This window comes from Dromaius novaehollandiae, chromosome 4 (genome assembly GCF_036370855.1).
Source record: "Dromaius novaehollandiae isolate bDroNov1 chromosome 4, bDroNov1.hap1, whole genome shotgun sequence".
Classification (NCBI taxonomy): Eukaryota; Metazoa; Chordata; class Aves; order Casuariiformes; family Dromaiidae; genus Dromaius; species Dromaius novaehollandiae.
This window is the reverse complement of record NC_088101.1, coordinates 23099230-23111667: the sequence shown is the minus strand read 5'-3', so window position 1 is coordinate 23111667 and position 12438 is coordinate 23099230. Positions and strand designations below refer to the sequence as shown.

Genomic DNA, 12438 nt, shown 5'->3' with positions numbered 1-12438 from the left:
TTAATCCATACTAATTCATAAGCTACTTTCAACAACAATCCAAAATCTGTGATAAGCAACAAGCAAGGCTTCCCTGGTGCAGGGGCCTATATGAAGCAAATGGATGGTCTTCAACCTGCTTGAGAGCAAATGCATCCATTTCATAAACCCACTGCTAAAAATTAAAGAAACACACTTGAAGTGCCTGTTCTTCACATAGGTAGTGTTGCTCCTTCGTTGTGTTACGAACGAGCTTGTTGCCAGCCAAGCAATCCTAGTGGGGAAGCCAGACACTTGGGATCGTAGCGCGCTCTGCTAGCTAGGGTGACGTGCTCCTCACGATTCCCTTCCTAACTCAGGCCCAGCACCAGGTTAACCGAGATTGCCTACTTTCAGACTGGAGCCGGTGTGGAGCTGCCACTGTGGGACTATGACCAGAGCAAATGCTGGTGTCTGCACAGGAAGATGAAGGCAAGCAAGAAGTTTGTTCCAACTGTGAGATACCCTGTGCTTGTGCCCTGCTGAATACTACTAATCGCTAAATCTCCTACCCAGGAGTAGGATTAGAGGGACTTGTTTTATGAAAAGCCTACTCTGAAATCTCCATTAGGTTAATTACTGTTAATTTGGGCAACACTCTCTTAAAGAACAAGTTTATTTTAAATTAAGGATGCCTTGTTTGAATGTGTGGGAATATCAGAAACAAGAATTCTCTAATGCAAAGCCAGAAGTCAGATAAACAGAGGTGTCACTTAAGGTCCCATACAATTATCCCAGCATGGATGAAAGTGAAGTCAGGCCTAAGAGATGTAATGAGAAAACGGACACTAACATGGCTGTCGGAAGAAAATAATGAAGTAGCTTGTTCTTCCCAAAAAACAAAAGGAGAGAGGTAAATGGGGTGATGGGAAGAACTAGCATAGTAAGGATTGACAAAACATCCAAGAGGCTTGGAAAAGCCATAAAACATTCTTGCTTCAGAATATCAGTCAAAATCTAACCAAGTGCAAGCCAAAGTAAAGGAAAAATCTTCTCCCAAGGTGACAGTGATTTCTGTAGTTTTCTTAGTACAAACTTTTACAGTCTTCTGAGAGCACTTGATAAAGGCTACTATGTAACAAGGCACTGGACTAACTGAATCACAGGTACCTGTCAAATTTTACCAGACAGTTTTCATTCATATTTATATAGAATTAGGATGGATAAACATTTTGTTTCAGAAACTGGTTTGAACAATACCTTCCCAGGCTTTCCTCTTGATGCAGGAAGTGGATCCAAAATGCACTTCTCTGCTTGCCTTCCTTTGCCACGTTCAGGTAGTCCCCGATAAATACAGCTGTTTCCTGGCCTGTCCAGAGGCCTGATTTCTTTGAGTATTTCAAAAGGAGTGCAGCTGCAACAAGAAAATCCCACAGGTAGAACGCACAAGGTCTTTCAAGGACTGTTCTGCACCTGTGCTGAGGGATGAAACACGAGTGCCTAGGAGCTAAGATATCCAGGCTCCTCTGAAAGCAAAATACTGGGCTATAAAACATATACTAAGAGATACTGAGATATTGTGCAGAATTGGACATTGTACAATCAAGGACAAAAGAAACCCCCCAAACCTAAAAGGGCTGAAACATGCAGGATAGGATGAAGTCCCAAGGGTGGTGGTGGTGGGGGGTTATACTTAATGAACCCACTGAGGCATCCTATAGCGACTTGTGTATTTCTTAGTATGTAGATCATACATCTGTATATTATTGATCATATGCCTGTATATGGCAAATAAGCTGTTATTCATGATTAGTTTAATAACCATTATCTCAGATATGTAACTTACAGTGGTGAGACATGGGCTCTGTATGGCTGGCAAAACTAGAGACTCAGATGAAAAGGCAGAGAAGGGCCTGATGGACTGGCACAGGGAAGTGAGCAGCCTGAGTTACGCTTTGTGGGAAGGGATGCTGCAGGAGGGCCCGAGTGGGCAGGGAGATCGATCAAGGGAAGCTGTGACTGATACATAAATGGGTAAGGAGTAGGAGAAAATGGTTTGAGGGAATGTTCTTCTATTATTGCTAAAGTATTTGTGTAAAAACAATAAAACAACAACAAGTAATTTAAAGAGTCCTAATAAATGATAATTAAAACATTACATTAAAAAGCCTGAGTCAAGACTGCTCTGCTATGTGGAAATGCCCGTTGCTGCGCAAAAACTTACAGTATGCTTTCTGAAGCTGTTTAGCCTTAAAAATTCCTGTAGGCAACAGTCTCTGGACAAGCCAGCTGTGCCCTACCCCCGACAGAAGCCTTGAGTAATCATCATCCTTCAGAAACCGAGCATCGGGGACTTCTTCCTTGATTCTCCCAGGCACGAAGACGAAACCGCTTCCCCTTGGGTTCAGAAATGGATGTACACTCTCAGGGGAACTCCGGGACATCTGGGCTGGTTTGTGCCACGGACTCAGAGGTGAGCCGGACCCTTGCGTCCTGTCCACCATATTCTGAGACTTCTCTTCATCTTCCTCAGTAGTAGCACAGTCAAAGTGGTCAGTTACGGACATCTGTCCCACTGAGGGTGAAGTCGTTTGCATGCTGGGAGCGGGCTGATGCTTTGGAACGGTTTCCGTAGCGTAACGGTATGTTAAGCTACCGGTATTTATGAAATCGAAGTCAGTGTCATTTACGGTCTCTGCTTGGGGGTCAACTTCGGGCATTTTGAGCGACCCGCTTCCCACCGCTGCCGCAGATCTCCTCAGCCAGTCTGGCACGGAGGAGCCGCGGGCGCCTGGCTTGACGCCGGCGGCCGTCGCAGAAGCGACCCCACTTGCGTGGCGCCGCGCCTCGCCTGGCGCCTCCTCCGTGCTGCCCGCGGTCTCCGCCCCGGCGCCGGCCCGGGCGCCCCCCCGGCCCGCGGCGCCCCCCCCGCGGCCGCTGTCCGCGGTGCTGCAGCCGGGCCCGCCCCGCGGCTCCAGCCCCTCCCAGGAGGAGGAGGAGGAGGAGGAGGAGGAGGAAGAGGCCGCCTCCCTCCCCGGCCCGGCAGGGCCAGGGCAAGGCCTGGGGAGGGAAGGACCCGCCTTACTCGCCAAGCCCGTACCGCCCGCCTCCCTCGCGGTCCTGCCTGAAGCGCTCTTCCCAGCGTGCCGCCCCGCCGACAGCTGCTCCCCGCGAACAGAGGACTTCTCCACCAGCCTCCCACCCAGGGGCGCCTCTGCCTCCACGGAAGGCTGAGCAGACCCCAAACAGCTCTGCGGAGGCTCTCGAGGAGAAGGGTGCCGAGCTCCGGGACACGATGAGCGCGAGCCACCGGCTGGAGCGTTTTCCTCAGATTCTGTCGTGCAACACTGCTCCCCGGCTGAGCCCTTTCGCTGCTGCTGCCCTTCCCTGGGGGGCTCTTCGCTGCCACTGCAGTTTACTTCCTCCCAGCTGGAGGAGTAACTTGATTTTGACAGCTTGCACCAAGAGCTCTCTGAAGGAGTAGTTTGACTCCTGTTTTCCCATCTGCTGAATACACTGTTTTCACCATTCACCACTCTTTCAAATGGTTCAGTCTCCTCAAAGGAGCTTTTTGTCGCATCAGAAACAACGTGTTTATTTCTTGTTTGGCCATTGAGTCTCTCTGAGCTACTTCTGGCTTCTGATGCAGTACCTCTTTTGGCGGTGTCTTTCCCCTTACACACAGTTTCTTCAGTGATACACACAGTATCTATGTTTTTTGTTTCTGTTTTTAACGTTGTGATACAAGCTCCCATTCTGGCTTCTCCTGGTGTGGTTTTATGAATCCTGCAAGTATTTTCAAACACTTCACACACTGACAGATGATGCTGTGAATGCGCTGCAAGGATTTTCTCAAAGTTTGCCTCCCCTTGAAGAATAGGTTTTTCCACTGCACCTTTGTAACTATCTGGAACGTAAGACCTGGCATCAGAATTAGGGAAGCTTTCCACTTGCAAGCCCTTCTTAACAGATGTGATCAGAGACATGATCTCTTTGGCAAGCACTCCTTTGTCTTCGCCTTCAGTAAATGAAGTGCTGTAAGCATGCAGTTTTCCCATGGCTTCTTTACATAGCTGACTGACCTCACGGAGCTTCTCGCTCTCCCCATAGAGCCATCGATGCACTGTCGTGAGGCAGAAAGCAGCTTTAATAAAACTATGGAGCTCCTGCTTGCTGGTGACAGGACTGCTTTCATTCTTGGTGAGGAGGCCAATCTCAAAGGATTCCTTTGCTTCAGACAAGTAGAACCTTCTCCGCTCTGGCGGACAGTCCTCGGAGTGACTGTAGGACAGCAAACATGTTCCACGGATGTTCTGAGGGGGAGGAAACACTTAAGATCAAGAAATGATAAACCTGGACGTCTTGCAAATAAATAAAAAGAGGAAAAATTCTATTTCTTTCCTTTATACAGTTTGAGGCAAATGGTGGCTTGGGCTGCCTGCTGCTCTATTTCCAGCCGGAAATAATCTTACTTGTTTTCCTTTTAAATGTATTTGGAGTTATAGTAGAAGCAGCACTCCTTGGTGAGCTTAAAAGCTGGTCCTCACTCTACTGCTTTCTGCCCATCTTTCCCTGTTCAGCTGGAGTTTAGTATAATGTGTAGCATCATATCCACAACACAGATATGAACGTCCTGAACAATGCAATGTTTGAAAACTGGATCTAGATCCAAATTTAATAACCTGGACTCTTCCCTTATACAACTGACGCTTTGAGAATGAGGAGAGATCATACTTACCACTGCTGTGAGCACAAACAGTGGGGTATATTGGCTGTAGGCTGCTGCTAGCTTGCAGGCCTCTGCAGCTGATAATAAGCGATGACTGAACTCTCCCAGAAGGCGCTGGTAAAATGAAAAAAGCAAGAGAGGAAACCTCAGCTTAAAGGCTCTCTTTTCAAAGAAAAGACTCTACCTGGTAAGCAACCCTGTTAGACTGGAGGGAGACAGCCTGGCATTTGGTCACCTGAGTCCAGTGGGATCTGTAGGTTCCCTAAGCTCTCTGAGGCCTTCAAAACTTTTGAGATGTCAAATCTTACACATCATCAGCCAGGTCTGTTGAGATTTTCTGTTCTGCAGGAATCTTTTTACTCAGCTGCACTATACATGTGTCACATTTTGGCTCTATAAACATGCTATATTTTTTCTGTTAAATAATACATATATTTATATCACATTTTATATGAATGCAAGCCTACACACACATACACTCCCTATAAATATTCTTAATGTTTCTTTACTTTGAAGCAAAGTGCTAATGAACTTTTCCCACTGGAGCAATGGAGCTTTCTTCAGCCCCTCAGCACAACAGAAGAGCTGGAGAACAGACTAAGTGTGCATAAATTTGGAACAACTACAGATAATTTAGCTGAAGAATCTGCAGACAAATAGCAAATCTTACCAGGTCAATCTCAGCACTGGTTTTAAAACGGACATAATCTTTCTCATTCATAGAAGCAAAGATATCTGCCAAAATACCCAAGGAAGTAGCAATTCCCTGAAAAAGAAATGGAAGAATAAGGTAGGGCTTTTCCCCTGTATTTTGATTTTTAGTGCTCATAATACGTTAGATGCTACGTAGGACACATTAGAAATAAAAAAAATGAGCCAATGAAGAGAAGCACTGCTGAGAAATTCAGAAAGGTCATCTTGGTTGGCTTTTATTAATTTAGCGTGCAGAAAACACAGCCTGGTGAAACATGTGAGGCTTCATGAATGGCAGCTATCTGGATTAACGATACCTCTAGTTTGAACAGAAACTCGAACAGCATTGCATTTCCCTCAGCTGTTTTTCCAAGGTGTCGTTTGTGATAAAGTGCAGTCTTGTGGGATTACCGAAAGTTGCATTAAGCCTTGGCTAATCACCTCTGAAAAAAGACTCACATTTGTTTATATTGTTTTGCAGAAAAGACTATTGAAAGCCAAAAACAGTGTTTAAAAACTCACTAGCACATCCCAATCTTTCTAAAAAGTCCAATGTGAAGACATCTAGACAGATGATAGAAGTAATAATGCTGATCACGTGTAGCCTAGGAAAGCAAGCCACTTGTGCTGACAAAACACTTTCCTAGCTTATTACTCTATTTCAAAACAAATAAACAGAGTTTGACAAAAGTCAAGAGTTCCCAGTGTTAACAGTTTAAATCTTTGGTTTATAACTTTCTTTTGTTAATCTGTAATTGTAATTGATTTTAAAGAACCAATTAAAAATAAGACATGAATATGTAGATCCATGAACTTGCAAATTCTCTCTTTCTAGAACATTGATTTATACATGATAGCTAAGGGCTTGCCCTGCTGAATAGTTAAGAAAGCTAGGAAGTATCCGTATGCTTTCTATAAAATTCACTTCACATCTTTGCTCCCACAGAAATATTCCGAGATGGAGGTCAAGCTTTAACGTAGCGCAAGAGGTGACAAGATCTGTGTTTGTGGTACATCCTATACCAGTGTACACTTACAAAACTCCTTAAAGCATCACCTGGGAGCTTGGCAGACATAGGTTCACATTCCCATTTAGTTAGAGACACACTGCATGACTGTTGCTTCATCTGCACTGAGAAAATTAGTGTGACCCTGCCTCACAAAGGTGCTTAAGAAAGACACATTAGATGTTGTGAGGTGTTCATATACTACAGTGCTAGGGAATATCCACCACCCACCCAGGAAAGCATAGCGCAGCTCGTGGACACTCCAACAGTCAGACGTGTGGCTACCAGAAAAAAATTAGCCTTAGTCCTGAAAAATAACCATGGCTGCATTCTGGGATTAGTTTGTTCTTGTCAGAGAGACCTGTGACATCCCAGGTGACTGTTCACTTTGGAACATTCTGCTTAATGAAAACTATTGCTTTTGCTCCTCTGCTGGAAGAAAGGTTCCCATAAGTCTCTGTATGCATGCAGAAACAGTGTATGATACAGACCTCAGCTGGAGTATTTGTCCTGACTGTTAACCTTGTCTGAGAGGCGTAACAGTTGAAACATTATTTCTAAAAGATATGACTGAGGCAAACAAAAGGTAATCTGGAGTGATTTTCAGATTGGCAAGGATACCCAGAATGCAAAGGACATCCTACCTTTTTATCTGGTTGAGGAAGCTTGAAATAACCAACAACTGAAGCCCAGATCAACTCTGCTGCCTCATACCACATCCCTGAAATAAAGCAGAAAAATAGTCACTAAGCAGATAACTGCTACAGGTGGCTTTCAGTAGGCTGAGTTTACTCTATACCTCCTTGAGTTAGGATCCCTCAGAACAGTATAAAACCATACCATGGAACTTCTTGCTTTAGTGAGAGTGAACATTTATTAGTTTACTTTAGCTTTTGGCTGTCTGTAAACACACATTTTATGTTCATAAAAGACATCAGCTCAACAGTCACTGAAAATGAAAGGTCACACCAAAAGAACAGCATAAAATTAAGGCTGCAGATCTCAAGTACCAAGCCTGGAATATAGAAGTCCATAATGCTCAAAGTTAGGGAATTTCTTGTATTGACAGAGGAAACCATTGCAGTGTATCTATGACAAGCTACTGCTTGCCTTTGGGAATAGCAAATTTGGAAAAAGCATTAGCAAATATGGAATAGCACAGGAAAATATGGCATAACATTTGAAAATGTTCCTTGACTTCTGGTCTGATTGGTAAAAAACAAAAACAAAAAAACCCCCCATTTCTAAAATGTGGTTTCTTGGTAAATGGTGCTAGGTCCTTGTTTCCTCAAACAGATGCGTACAACTCATCTTCTGTAGCTGTGTTATGGACATCAGGCAGAAGTTTTACATAAGCTAAAACTTTGACATATGACATGCATATTTCAACATTTTCAGTGTTGACTGCAAAGAAAGAAAAACAGCAAAAACCTTGAATAGATGTTTGTAGAAAAGAGCCTTACCCAGCTTTTGCAGAATCTGCCCTCTGATTTGCAAACAGACTGACTGAACAAGAGTCCTATCACTTTCCTTAGCATATCGCCATGTACCTGAAAAGCATTGAAAAATTTAGTAGAGTACAAAAAGTGTTGCTGCCATGTTAGACCTCCGAGGGTTACCTAAACCCCAGTAAATCACCAGGAATTTTTTCATTGAATTCAACTGGCTTGAGACAGGCCTTAGAAGCAGACAGATGACAAAAGTGACAGTACATTAAGGAAGACAACAAGACAGTTATAGAAGCAAGTAACTTGAATCATAGATATACAGAACATAAGAACAACACAAAAATAAAAGGTGCCACTCTTCTGTAAGATAACAAAAAGTCATTTTATATAAACATTATTCAGAGATATATTAAAAATCAATCAAAAAAATTAATATGGGAATATCTCTGTTATCATCAGTATATACAGGAGAGCACAATACAGTAATTTTTAACCATTGCTAAACTGTGTTTTCTTTTCAGATATCAGTGTATTATATATATTAAAACCAGCAGTTTTCATTTTAACACGGTATGATTAGTTATACACATCAAGTCATATGGTGTCAAACCTGTACTTGAACTTCTCAATGTAGTATGAAATCAAGCCATTAATCTTTCCTAAATAATCTGAACATTTCACTGCAGTTCTCAACACGAAGTACCTGTTCAACAATGCATGTTCAATGTTAAATAAACAAGTGTTATCACTGAATATTATGCAAATAACCTTAAAAAACCAGCATATTCCCACAAGAATTGAAATGCAGTGTTTCTCACAGCCAGTATTACTTTAACATTGATATCTGGCATTTTGTTTAAACCCCTCTTACATAAATGTAAGAGAATCTCACTTTCAAATTAAAAACAAACTAACACAAACCAGAATAGTTTTGCTAAATTTCCTAATTTTCACAGCTGTAGAGAAACCTGAATGTATTGGCTAAATGATTCCTGAAGGCTAACAAGACACATAAGAGATATAAAAACCTAAAATTTATATTGTCTCAAGAATCATAATTAAATAATTATTTTGGCTGTCTGACATGATTAGTGAATTGGTGAAGGAAAATGAAGGTGGATTAGTGAAGCAAAATATCTAATTTCTAAAAATACTGTCAAGCAGTCAGGAGTGTTCCTCCTTGTACAGTTTTGCATGTCTATCCAGCACTAGAAGAAAGTGCTGTAAGCTCCAGGACTCACTCTTTTTTCTTAACTCTAAAGGATACTGAATAATTATATTGCAGTCTGTGTACGGGCTTAGAATAAAGTATCCATTTAATTTATAAAGTCAGTGTGATTTTGGAGGATATGCATTACACTAACAATGTTTGGGTTCTGGGTTTCTGTTTTGGTCTTTGTTTTCAAGAGCAGTCAACTTCTTGAAATTGGGTTATATTTTAAAATTCTTAAGGCAGAATGCAAAATATGTTTCCACCCAAGTGAAGATACACAAGGATGAATTGTGAAAGTTTTAAAACAGAAAGTCTCACTTTCCACATTTTAGCAAAGAAAGCTGATGAAAAGAGAAGCATGATGTAATGGGTCACTACTGAGGTCTGACTGTCTATGTTTGAAATTTGTGCGACTGTTACAATCGGTATAAAAAAAATCCCACCAAAATAAAGGTTATGAAATTGGAAAAGAAGAAATACATACCTGTTGCTCCATTGTCATTAATAAGGCTGCTTAAGATATATTCAGCTTTTAAAAGTTTACCTCATAAAAAAAGCAAAGATAGAAAATGAATGTAAAAATGCATTATGCAGCATGAATTGAACAAAAACACTCATCTGTGAAAGCCTCCTGCAAATTTTATTCATCTTCCCATCACTGTCATTGTGTTCATGTTTACTCTAAACTTTCTATTCAAATATGTACTGCTAGATTTTAACTCATGGTCAGGAATCTATTTGATATAAGCTATTTTGAATATACAAAAAATATTGCATTAAAAACAGCTGAGGAGATAGCTGTTTCTAGTTAGACACTTGCTTTAGAAAATCCCACAAAGAAGCTGTGCTTTTTAACCTATTACATCCTGCAATCAATTGCACATAGATTTGCTACTGTCGATAGCTGTATCTGTTCATACGCTATATTCTGTAATATGTGGCTGCACAGTAAGATAAAACTATGCGCATTTTTCTTTTTGCTTAACACACTATATTCCTGGAGGAGTGCTTAACCTTAAAAAGGGAGAAAGGTTTTCTCAAGTCAGGCTCTCATATCTCTGTCAAATTTCTGTGCATGTTGTTCATATTTTACAGCGAGGCTTCAGTAAAGTGAATATAAGGGGACACTTCTCTTCTATGAGAGAGGTAAAGGCTGTGCACTGGTTCTGGAGTAAATCCAGCTGCTACTACAAGCCCGATGCTGTTGGCACTTGACTTGAGACACTTGCTTCTCACTCTGCTCATTCGCATTCATTGGGTTGCTGTTGGATTCAGAGCATGGGAGGTGGCAACAAGCTTGGGGCAGGCACTGGGCTTAGGCTCTCCCCTTAGGTTGGGAATCCCTTGCTTTTCTCTGTTGCAGAAGAAAGTAGTCCAACTCACTTCCTTTGGCAGCAGAGCTGCCTGTTTCTGTCCCAAGAAAACTTGGCTTTTCTAAATGTAAAACCATTTTGGTCTCCTTGGGGAGCCTGCTATTAGGGGAAGCTCTGTCAGCTAACTTGAGGTCCCACCACGGAAAGCACAGCTAGGGGCTATGCTGCCTCCCCATCCCTTGCTACCCGGCTTTTAAGAAACACCCTAAGCACAGAATTCATACCCAAAAAAACCAGCGTAAATAAGATGCAACAAAAGATGGGCATTCTGCATTTCAGCTGCTTGTCATACAGCACAAGTGAGTCAAGTGTTTTTGTTGCATGTTTCAGTGGCCCGAATCATCCATGGCAGGCTTGATGGGCTGCAGGAGATGCCTAAGGACTAATCTGATCAGTTTTATTCATGCTGAACCCTGCTTTTTGTCATGATTGTCCAACCACATTCAACAAGGCTGCTCCAGTCAGTGGACAACGGTAAGTGTTGGCTGAACTAGCCCATAAATTGGATGTGCCAGTACCTTAATACCATGGTAATGGGCACATTACAAGTCCACAGTCACAAATAAAAATGGCTATAGAGGGAACTTTCAGTTCTCACTAATTTATGCAAATAAAATATTCCTAAACTGTGTTTTTCAAACCAAGCTTGTTTGCTTTTGTTTTCTTCTTTCCAAAGGCACAGGGAGAAGATGCACTAAATTCTTTCGGGTGCTGTCCATGTTGTAGGAATGATGGACATTTTTTTTTTCAATCGAATTTTATCAACTTGTAAGCTGCATTGTTTGCATAGTCAAGTGGGTCTACTGAAGAAAAAAAAAAGCAGCTGGGACAGTACAGAGAATATGCCAGGATTCTAATTTACTTTTTAAAGGCCCTTGGTCAGAAGTACAGCAATTCAGATACCCCTGTTTGAAACCAGCAGGGAAGATTTGTTAAGGAACAAAAGCTCCAATTAGTATTTTCCACACCCTTTCACAATTTTCTCTACCGCTTTTGGCTCTGAAACCCTTTATACCAGCCCCTTTGTGCTAGTGAGAGGAGCTGGGAGGGCTCGAGGGGGCTGGGAGTGGGCTGTGCGTTTGAAAAGATGGCACCAGGACCGTGAGCATGTCATCCCCAGAAAGGGACAAAGTATCTTCTTGAAAGTCAAGTAGCTCCTAATTGGGACTGAGCTGAGAAAACGGAGGGACGAGTGCACGGGAGGGAGCTTCGTTACCTGCGTTCACAGAGAGGCGAGCCTGGCGGATGACCACCTGAGGGCCCAGCGGCGTCGCCGGCTGCAACTTGTGCAGACCTTTGGCAATCTGAAGAAGTTTGCTTGAGGCATCAATCCAATATAGGAAGCGGTCAATCAGAAACACAATAGCAGCTGCTGTTACACAGTCCTTGACCATGATGGAGGCTTTCAAATAAACCTGAAAAGAACGCCAAATCATGAGTCAGCCTTGAAGAAACTCAAGTAGTAAAGGCTCAGTTAGCTGTTTACGGAAAATATTCAGGTTTAAGAAATCTCTGCCTAACAGTGCTGCCTACATACCAGTTAAAAATATTTGCTGTAAGGCAACTCTACGGTTTTATAGCAAGTGAAGTACTGATCATTATAACATGCAAATACCCACCAGCAGCCAAAAGGCTGTCTCAACGCTCCACGCTCAGATTATAGTTTTTATATTCCTAGGCACATATGTATAGGAGAAAGCCTTGGGGACAGTGATCAGATAGGATTTATTATTATCTGTAATTATGACTAATTTCAGTCATATTTTCGTTTTTAAGATAGGAAGGTTCCAGCTGGGTATTTTGTTAGTACTGTAGCCTTCACTCCTGGGTTTTTTTTTTTTTTCGGTCTATTTGTTGTGCAGTATCTGGAACCATATAATTTGCTTTGTTAACAAATTTAAATTATGCCCAACAGACTATTAGCAGTAACAACAATTAGTTCAAAGGGGATAAGAATCTGGAAAGACTGGAAATGGTCACTACAGCAATTTTCCTAGATGCAGCTCAAGCTATCCAT

At 42.2% G+C, this 12438-nt stretch overlaps 1 protein-coding gene across 16 annotated transcripts in view; it reads right to left on the bottom strand.

Moving 5' to 3' along the window:
* The window catches only part of ALPK1 (alpha kinase 1), a 50182-nt gene that overhangs the window by 2946 nt on the left and 34798 nt on the right, over nt 1-12438 (bottom strand). For 14 of the 16 annotated variants that reach the window (XM_064510611.1, XM_064510597.1, XM_064510599.1 and 11 more), the window contains 8 exons: nt 11638-11836; nt 9533-9592; nt 7851-7937; nt 7032-7108; nt 5358-5453; nt 4697-4801; nt 2183-4271; nt 1219-1372 (listed from right to left, as the gene is read on the bottom strand). In XM_064510611.1, the coding sequence (XP_064366681.1) occupies nt 1219-1372; nt 2183-4271; nt 4697-4801; nt 5358-5453; nt 7032-7108; nt 7851-7937; nt 9533-9592; nt 11638-11836 (2867 nt within the window). Of the gene's footprint in view, nt 1-1218; nt 1373-2182; nt 4272-4696; nt 4802-5357; nt 5454-7031; nt 7109-7850; nt 7938-8445; nt 9593-11637; nt 11837-12438 lie in introns of those variants that run through there. The other 2 variants (XM_064510612.1, XM_064510610.1) reach the window with 2 other exon arrangements.